The sequence below is a fragment of the Labrus bergylta genome, chromosome 1, assembly GCF_963930695.1.
Source record: "Labrus bergylta chromosome 1, fLabBer1.1, whole genome shotgun sequence".
In the NCBI taxonomy this organism is placed as follows: Eukaryota; Metazoa; Chordata; class Actinopteri; order Labriformes; family Labridae; genus Labrus; species Labrus bergylta.
In genome coordinates, this window is record NC_089195.1 from 10,313,300 (window position 1) to 10,323,427 (window position 10,128).

General features: G+C 41.1%; 1 protein-coding gene across 1 annotated transcript in view; it reads left to right on the forward strand.

Annotated features, from left to right (window-relative positions):
- The window catches only part of nomo (nodal modulator), a 33,087-nt gene extending 23,441 nt beyond the window's left edge, over positions 1-9,646 (forward strand). The window contains 12 exon segments of the mRNA XM_020642810.3: positions 366-448; positions 684-843; positions 1,271-1,397; positions 1,667-1,780; positions 2,643-2,770; positions 2,888-3,029; positions 4,006-4,089; positions 4,489-4,599; positions 4,749-4,850; positions 6,645-6,764; positions 6,955-7,047; positions 7,967-9,646. Coding sequence (XP_020498466.2) covers positions 366-448; positions 684-843; positions 1,271-1,397; positions 1,667-1,780; positions 2,643-2,770; positions 2,888-3,029; positions 4,006-4,089; positions 4,489-4,599; positions 4,749-4,850; positions 6,645-6,764; positions 6,955-7,047; positions 7,967-8,098 — 1,396 coding nt within the window. The 3' untranslated portion in view covers positions 8,099-9,646.
- The last annotated feature ends 482 nt before the right edge of the window (positions 9,647-10,128 follow it).

Here is a 10,128-nt window from a genome sequence, read left to right on the forward strand (position 1 = left end):
ACTGCAGTAGTGTGAAGACAGATACATAATCAGCGTCTCACACTGTAGCCGCTGAGCTGTTGCACTTAGTTCCTGTTTCTAAATAATTCTTTAATATCAGCAATGCTACTTGTCTTAAAACTTCAAATAACAGCTTGATAAAAAGCAGGATCTTGACTTGTATTAAATCAACACTGCCATGTTTGACAGTTTGATCTGAGTTCTGTGAGCCAGAATGGACAGATTAATGTGTATGAACAACTCATCAAGGCATATCCATCAGGCACCATTGTTAAGTCTATCTGCTGCTCATTATAGTTATTATAGTTAGTCATATTATAGTGCTATTGATACAGTGAGTACATATTAACTGTGTGACTGTGCAGGGCTGGAGAGAAGATCACAGTGACACCCTCCTCCAAAGAACTGCTGTTTTACCCTCCTGAGGTTGAGGCTACTATCACTGGAGGTAAGCTCCTCCACACACACTGTAATCTTCAGACATGCTGTGTGCCTGTCTTTGTCCTGTTAAAGCTGCTTCTTAAGTCCGTCGTTGTTTACAAAGTGCATGCACAAACACTTGTAATACTACAGCGACGAAAGAAGAGTTGTTACCCTTCTTTTAAAGAGGAGAGAAATCACAGCCTTCACATACTGCAGCATAACAAAAGCTGCATGAAACCTTCTTGTACTCTTCTCCACAGAGTCGTGTCCGGGTCGTCTGGTGGACATCGCAGGGCGTGCAGGTCTCTTCCTGGAGGGTAAAGTGTCTCCAGAGTTACAGGGTGTGGAGATCTCCATCAGTGAGAAAGGAGCTGCTGCACCGCTCATCACCGTGGCAACTAATGAGATGGGAGCATACAGGTGAGACAAGTCTGTGCTTCACAATAAGATATCTGGGCAGCAGTGACTAAGGCCCTGTGTCCAAATAGCATTTTCTCCACACAGAAAAGAGCAGGCTGTGCGCTTCAATTATACTAAATAGGAAGTCTTGGCTGGAAGTTGTTTAAAGTTAACTGCTGACTTCAGTGGAATTACTGATATATTGGCATATGTTCCCAGTAATTTATATCTTCTACCAGAGGATTATAGATGACGATTTCTGACGGGTTCCAAGATTGTTTTTCAATAGTGTAACTCATTTACCTGACTTAGAGTTGTTAATCTAATTTAGATTGATAGATCATCTATTAGTTTATGTGAAAAAATAAAATAACCACAGAATAGTATAAAAAATGCATCCTGAAGATATGTTCTCCTAACCCTCTTGTTTCCCGTGTCCTTCCTTCAGCGTGGGTCCGCTCCACAGCGACCGTGAGTATGACATCAGCGCCAGTAAAGAAGGTTTCGTCCTGAGTCCTGTGGAGGGAACGCAGGGTGATTTCAAAGCCTTCGCTCTGGCTGGCGTCACCTTCAAGGTACACGAGACGATCCTCACTTCCTTTACTTATTACATTTTCACATCAGCTGTCATCATTATATCGACATGTTTAACTTCCACTGTCATCACATCTCAAACAAACTGAGCTTTTTATTCAGCCTACATTTGCCATGATTCTGTCGTTCAGAGTGAACATGAAGTGACGTGAGGAGAAGCCATCATAGTTTCTCTCTCTCTCTCTCTCTCTCTCTCTCTCTCTCTCTCTCTCTCTCTCTCTCTCTCTCTCTCTCTCTCTCTCTGCTGTAGATTAAATCCGAGGAGGGTCACCCTCTATCAGGTGTCCTTCTGTCTCTGAGTGGAGGACAGTTCCGCTCTAACCTGTTGACCCAGGACACCGGCCTGCTCACCTTTAATAACCTGGTAGGGGTCCAGTATTTAAAAAGTGTCATTTTCTATTTGGTCTGAGACGTCCTGGATGCTTAAGTCTAGGTTTCTCTAGTTTATTTAGAACAGACAGTGGTGCAAGTTTCGTTTGTTTCATTGTTTTTATTACGACATCCTGCAATAGTTGGAACAGCCTGAAGTGTATTTAACATTAAACAGCATCAAAGAAAGATTCAAAATAATAAACAACACATCAATGATTACGACTCCTGATTTGAAAATAAAAACTAAATATGATGTAAAATGTAAAACCAGGTAAAATACTTATTTTACTTATGATTATGAAAAGTGTGTCCATATAAATGTTGGTGAACAGTGGGGGGGGGGGGGGGGGGGCAGCGGTTACTCAGTAAAGGTCGACAGGACTGACTTATGTGCGCACAGGACGTTGTACCGCGGTTTGAACACTTTTAATAAACACTTGAAGCTGAAGTCCTCTACGACGTGTTCAAAATGTATAAGGTTTTGTCTTTGACCCTCTCTGCTTTCACATCCAGAGGGATTTGAAAAAAAACAGCTAATGTACAGTATATTACTTTTTTTTAAATCTATTTTTGTACGTTTGCTTCTTCTTCTTCTTCTTCTTCATTGTTGTTTAATAGCGGTTAGCAAACAGTTGCGAGCATTACCGCCACCTGGATCGTGGTGTGTGTACTACCATGTGTGACTCTGGACGTATTTGTCATATGATTGCGTGCACCGAGCCGTGATGTAGTAACCACGATGGTTCAGGATGTATACAAATACAGTTACAGGCCTAGTAGGGATGCTTACATTAGTGATTTGCAGTAACAATGTCGATGTTCTTCTGCTTTTCATTTGCGACTCACTCCTCCAGAGCCCTGGTCAATACTACTTCAAGCCAATGATGAAAGAGTTCCGCTTCGAGCCGACGTCTCAGATGATCAAGGTGGAGGAGGGTCAAAACCTCAACATCGATATAACTGGCATTAAGACTGCTTACAGGTATACACAGCTACCTTATTTACAATTACCTTCATATTGTTACAAAAAAAGGTTGATTTCAAGAAATGGAAAAGCAAAGTGTGATAAGTGACATGTTCTTGTTCTGTTTGTCTTTAGCTGCTACGGAGCAGTGCAGAGTCTGAGTGGGGATGCAGAGAGGGACGTAGCTGTGGAGGCGGTGGGACAGGGAGAGTGTAGTCTCTACAGCGAGGACACGGTCACTGATGAGGAGGGTCGCTTCAGACTCAGGGGTCTGCTGGTGAGTATGCTGGAGACTTGCTAAATTTGGATTGGGGAAGAGTTTAAAGATATAGTGTAGGTGGGGGAAAACATTGGGCTCTTAGCTGCAGTCATTATAACACAGTATATACGATAACCCTGCAAGTGTCTGACCAATCAGAGACATTCAGCACTGCAGGCACTGCTCCCCAAGGTCCCTGGACCTTTGGAAAGTACTACCCCTCAAGCTTTTTTCAGGGGCAGATTTATAACCCCATAAATACTTTAAGACTAGGGCAAGACCGATATGCAATTGTTTGGGCCAAAACAAATATCAATAGAAGGGAGAGAAAAAAAATCTGACACCGATATATCAGCCGATATCTTTCTCAGATCTTTTTTTGGATCTGTAGGGATAGATAGGTATAGATATACACATTTATTACGTTGATCCCTCCAATGCAGTTATCAAACACTTGTGGAAAAGATAAACAGTATAATATATAAATGGAAAGTAACTGTGCATGTACGTGCGTCACTGCTCAACACTCTGGAGAGTGATAATTATTGTTTTAATCCCTATAGCACACTCTGCTGGTGACAACCAGAAAGAAAACTGCTAAATATATCTAGTAATATCAGCGATAAAATTAGCTAATACAGATAGTTACTGGATATGCTAATATTGGCCCATATCATCGACTGGCCGATTTATCAGTTGGGCTCTAATTTAGACCCTTGTTCCTGATGTCGAAATGCAAATAGTTCCTCAAAAGGTCCCTAGTTCCAGTGGAAAGTCCCTGCGGTCGACAGGGGGCTATAGATGAATTGTCTCTGCCTTAGATCTCTGGTTATTGAAAATACATGAAAGCAGCTTCTTGAATATTAAACAGAATGTATGAAACAATATGATTCAGTAATGCAGGATCTTTCTGATGTTGAACTCATTCTGTAACTAATTAGCCTTTTCAACTGTTCTCTTTACACAACCTGATGAATCTGATGTTTTCTTGCAGCCTAGTTGTAAATACCTGATTCAGCTGCGAGCAGAAGGCAACGACCACATAGAGAGGGCCTTACCGTCACACAGAGCGATAGAGGTAAGACCACACAATGAAGCTTTTTCAATGTCAGAGGGTTTTTAAAGTTGACTTTCTGGAAAGTAGACAGGACGGTTTTTAAAAAACTTTTAATAATTGAAATGTAAAAGTATCTGTGGGAACCCTGTGATTATGACTTATCAGCAGCCTTATCACATGGCTCTTTCTACACGCAGAACAAAAGCAGCGATAATCCCGCCGCACGTTTAAACCTCTGGGTTCATAACTTCAGTTGTCTGAGAAGTGCAGCCTTTATAATCTCTCTAGCAAGGCTGTAAATGCCTTAATTCCACTTAATTCTCTGTCATTATCACACCGTGTGACTTGTACAAAGCCTTATCCACAGTTTGCATTTTCTTTTTTGAGTATCTGTAAGTTAAGCTTTGTGTTTCCTCTCAGGTCAGCAGCAACGACATCGAAGGGGTCAACATCATCGCCTTCAGGCAAATCAATCAGTTTGACCTCAGCGGAAACGTCCACACGTCCCCCGAACATCTCCCAACACTATCAGTAAGACTGCACGGCTTATCTTAAACCTGCACTTTTGCCCTTTTTACAGAACGTGCACACATTTAATTTCTCCTCTATTGTGCTCAGTGGAAAGAGTGTGCAGGGTTAACATCGACGTGTCATTGCTTTTGTCGTCTTCCTTTGCGCAGGTGAAGCTTTATAAGATCGACAATCTGGACAACCCAATCAACAGCGTCTCTCTGGGACAGTCCCTCTTCTTCCACTTCCCTCCTCTGGACAGAGACGGAGAGGTATCTGTGTACAATTCCACTTATAGGTCCAAATCAATGCTGAAATTCACTTAACAAGCCGTTTTAAATCTAAGTCCTGAATCCAAACTGAAACTTAAAATATTAGTTTCAAGTTTATAAAAGCTCCTGTCAGAAACGTTCAGTTTCAGCAGCACTGTGGATTTTATAGTTACAAAACTAATCCTGTACATGTAATTTTTTTCTTACCCATCTGTCCTTTCTGCTCAAACATGTAACTCACTGTGGCTAATGACAACAAAGGATGGTAGAGTTGTTAATCAAAATAGAAAAAATACTTTGTACGTGTATTTCATATGACAGGTGCGTAGGAGAGTAATGTGTCCATCAAAAACATACAGGTTGGATTAGATTAGATAAACTTTATTGTCCGTCCCAAAAGTGACAGAAATTCTCCTTTGACGAGGCTCAAACAATAAACACAACTTCCATTAAGAACACATTGAAAACACACAACACAAAGTACAGACATTAAAAGAGGACTGTTACAAAACAACGGCTGATTTAAAAAAAAAAGGTGTATTTGATTTTGTTCAGGGTGGTTATTGCAAAGGGAATGAAGGACGATTTTTTTTTTTTGGGAGATATTTTTCCGGGCCAGAGGGAGTTTGTAGGGTTTCCCTGATGGCAGTAACTGGAAGGAGTGGTGGAGGGTGTGAGAGGGGTCCCCTGTGATCAGGATGACTTAGTTCAGTTATACAGGTCAGAGAGGGTAACTAACTGAACACTGTCTATCCTGCAAACATTTATTGGCAAAGTTTGAGGGGTAGATCTTCATCAGGCTAACTGTCACTGACTGTTTGGGTGCAGCAACGCAAATTTAATCATTCAACTGATTGATTGAAAATGTATCATCACTGTGAAAAAAACAGCCAGAGCACAGATCCACACATCTTGTAAATAAATGGTGTGTTTGTTACATGCTCTACTTTGACAAAGCTCGTGGGAGAAAACCTGTTTCTGTAGATTAAAGCAAACATTGTTTTTTCACAGAAGGATTTCTGTTTATAATGTACTTACTTAAGGATAACAAATACTGGTATTGAATCGATCGAAATTGAAATTTTTATATTACATACTGTTTTTCTCATGTGTTTGCGCTTGTGTTACTATAAATAGAATTTAATCAATTATTTGAGATCTGTGGAAATGCATTGATGCGGTTGTTACTCAGTTGGTAGATTCGGTCTTGAGAAGGTTGGGGGTTCGATCCCCAGCTCCTGCAGCAACATGTCCAATGTGTCCTTGGGCAAGACACTTAACCCCAAGCTGCTCTCACTGCTTCTTTGGGGCCATTTGAATGTGTTTGAATGGGATTAGTTCCTTCTGATGGTCACTTTACATAGCATCCTCTGCCATCGGTGTGTGTGCTTTGAGTAGTCAGAAGACTAGAAAAACGCTTTTCAAGCTGAGGTCTGTTTACCATCGTGAGTCGTGCTGCTGTGAACAGCCATGGAGTGCAAAAGTTATATTGTAAATATTTTATTTTGTTCAAGCATATACGCTCTGTCTAAAGATACTGTGGTACCACACATTACTTACATTACTGTGAGCTGTGTTATCCTCTGATGGTCTTGTTTACCTTTAGAGACCCCATTATAGGAACAGGTAGTAATTACTGTCTGTTTTATAACCGTGTAAGAGCTCCTCACAGGACCTTTAATGTTGACATGCTTGTGTTCACACACACACAATTTTGTGATCGCTTAAGACTTACCTCCAGACCCAGGACATGTTAGTGTTGTATCTAAAGTTGCTTTTCTTCCTTTCTTCCAGGGCTATGTGCTGATGCTGTACTCCACACTGTCCCGCTCCCAGTATGACTTCACCCTACCTCAGGTCTCCTTCACCTCCAACGGCTACCACAAACACATCACCCTCACCTTCAACCCAACTGTAAGCTTCTTTTAACACAAAGTCCTAAAGAGCAACATTTCAATATTTAAACTCCTGACTTAAAGTCTGTTTTGTTTTAATGAAATATTACCTACTGGGTTGTTCATTTTGGACTTGTCTGATCTAAGGGTGTGTACTGTATGTGTGTGTGTGTGTGTGTGTGTGTGTTAATGCCTGTGCTTTCCCACAGCGTAAAGTGCCTGACCAGGATGTCGCCCAGGGCTCCTACATAGCTCTGCCGCTGACTCTGCTGCTCCTGTTAGCAGCATACAACCATGAGAAGGTACACAAACCAGCATCTGCTCGAGACAATCTGTGCAATGAACTTTTCTTTACTCCTCTGTTGGATATTTGAATCAGTAAAATAGGAATCTACCTCACTGGAATGTGGTATTAGCGTTGACCAACCCTAAAGTTGGAAGTGAAAAATGTCCTATTTCTTAAAGTAACATGTTTTCTAACCCTGCTTATTTATGTTGTTTATTACCCTAATGACATAATTTACATAAAATTAAATGCAGTGCAGTTTGTTCACTTCAAACTTTTAATCTCGATATCATTCAATTAAATCAGCAGTATTAAACTCTTGAGACATCGTCTTTAAAAGTACTGCAGTCCAAACTCTAAACCTTGGAGAGAGATGTCCGCCCCGCCCCCTCCTACCTAGAGTCGATGCGCACGCAGGTTGCCATGTAGCAGAGCCGGCAGCTTCAGTGTTTAGCCATCTCTGCATCTTGTCTTGAAACCTTTCTGCTTCCTAACCTCTCTCCATTTTTCAAAAGCATCTCCAATATTGATCCTAGTTTGACCACGTTTCTGCTCGTGGAGCTTATTAGACAAACTGCGAGGCTTTTCGGGTCGGGTAGAATCAGTTTATCTGAACCACTTCTCTTGCCCGCTTCCGTCGCTGCAGCACCTGTTGGTTTGCCGTGATAACTAGTCTCATCACGCAAACCGAAGAGCGTCCAAAATGGCCGTGTGGGGGTGCCTTAAAACCGCCTAATTATCTGGTCAAAACAAAAACAGACCAATCCAGACCAAAATTGACGTACTGACTGCTGCGTTGTTGTCAGAGAAGCCAGCACTTCAACACAGCATGTTTCCTAAATGTCTGCTGATATAGTAAGGTCATCTTATGATTTGATTCAGTAGATATCTTATATGTTGGTCCTTTAACACCTTCTCTGGATCTGTTTTTGCAGGTAATCCCCCTCCTGTTACAGGTTGTGAATCGTATTCAGGGAGTGAGGAGCATGGCCCAAACCAGTGGGGACAGTGCTGCTCTGGATGAAGCCAAACGCCAGGCCAAGAGACAGAAGGCCAGGCGTATATGAGGACACATCGGCGGCTCACCTCAGACCACATCTTATTTCACTCAATAGAACACTTGCACCACTCGCAGGTAGATACCGTGGCTGCGTCTAATGCAGGTGAACTATTGAGCTCGCTAAGATGTGATGTGGCTCAAAGAAGAGCCCAACATGAACCACTCAGCTTTCATCACTACCACCTCATCAGCCAATCAGATTCACTGGACTGACACCTGACATTTTGAAGGTTGCTTTCATCTGTTTTGTCAGATTTTTTTTTATTTTTACAGATGACTCATTATCAAAAAAAAAAAAATGTTGATGTTTGTGACAGAAAAGCCATTTTGTACCTTTGTAATTTATCTAGGTCGACTTGAGTCTTTTGCTTGGGATGTGAAAGCTCATGAATGCTTTCAAGAACAGTCTGACATGTTTCCAGACCATCAGGCCCTTCAGATTTTAACCCTGTATGTCCCAACATGCGTCATGATTACACAGCTGACAAAGGAGATTTATGTTTGCAGAAACTATATGATAGGATTTAATAAAGAAAGAAAACAGTCTTAACTTAAGGATACTTTATAAAAATGTGTTGTTTGGAAAGATACATGTGGGGAATAAAGAGGCTCAAATGGATGTTTATCTCTGAGAACCATCCTCATGAGAAGTTTGTGAATATGAACAAAAGATCAAACAACTCGGATGGAAGAAAATATCTGCTTTTTGATCATTCTGAGAACAGATTCAAAGCTGTGTGTGTGTGTGGGGATTTCACTGTTGAAATCTGCACACATTAATCTGTAATCTCTACTCCGAATTTGGACTCAAGTTCCCAAAGCACTCCTCTTTTAAGGGTTACTGTGTAACCTAATAGATCCACACATTTTGTTTAGACTCCTCTTACAGCAAATCTTTTCTTCATATCCACAACACTTCTCCATTTGGTAAAAACAAGCCTGGATTTGTTAGACGAAATGTTCAAAGCCACAGATCTTTTAGACCTCATTATATTTGATATTAAACAAAATCAGCACAAACTGACCCGAGTGCTCGAGTGCCATCACATGAAGAGGTTCATCCTGTAACTGTTCACTCTGATTTAAAAACAGCCAAAGACGCCGACGAGCTTAGAAATACTTCTTTCCATTTTCAGCCAATGGGAAACAGTTAAGTGTAAAACACCTATGAGTCTCTGTAACGCGCTCCTCTTCAGGTGGTGTTTTAAAAGCTGTTCAATGTGATGCAAGATTGACTTGATGTCAGCTCAGGAAAGTGATGTTTGAGGGGTTGCTGAAAAGTACTGTGAGTGGAGAATTTTTTCTGTGAAAGGGTAATGGATGGGTGGGATGGGTGGGATGGGGGGGGGGGGGGGGGGGGGGGCAGAGGATAACGATAGTTGATTAATTTATTAACATGTTTGATCAGATGTGATGATAACGTAGTTTGTATGCTTGGAAATATCTTTAGTTGTGAATGGTATTTTTGTCAAACGATGTGTGTGGCAAGATATTTGAAGACCCAACAAAACGTTTGTGTGAAGAAATGAGAAGTTGTACAAAAAAAAAAAGTCTGTCTCAATCTTTAACGTGGAACTTTGGAAAAGATGAGGCAGGATTGTAATTTCTCGAGCTCTATCATCCTTGAGCTTTTAATGCACTGAAACATTTGGACCCCATTTATTTTCTTCTGCAATTAATTCATCTGCTCAGCTGTGGCTGACTTTGGGTTGAAATATGTAAAGGCCACAGTCTATTTACTGAGCTGAAAGATATTCCAATTAGAACGCATTTAGAGGGAGTTGATTAGTTTTTTGGGGGGTAGGGTGGATGAGGGAGGGGACTTATTGTCTTTTGGTCAGAATTTGTTTTTTTTGTTTTTTGATGATGAATAAAGTTTGACTGGAAGAAAATGAACTTGACTGATTGATGTTTTTGTCTCTAGGGGGCAGTGTTAGCCATCAGTGTTTTCATATGAGGAGATTGTATAGTAGGTTCAATCCTTGAGGTTACAGTACAGAGCTCACTTTGCCTTAGGAAATCTTTAGCAGCATGTGA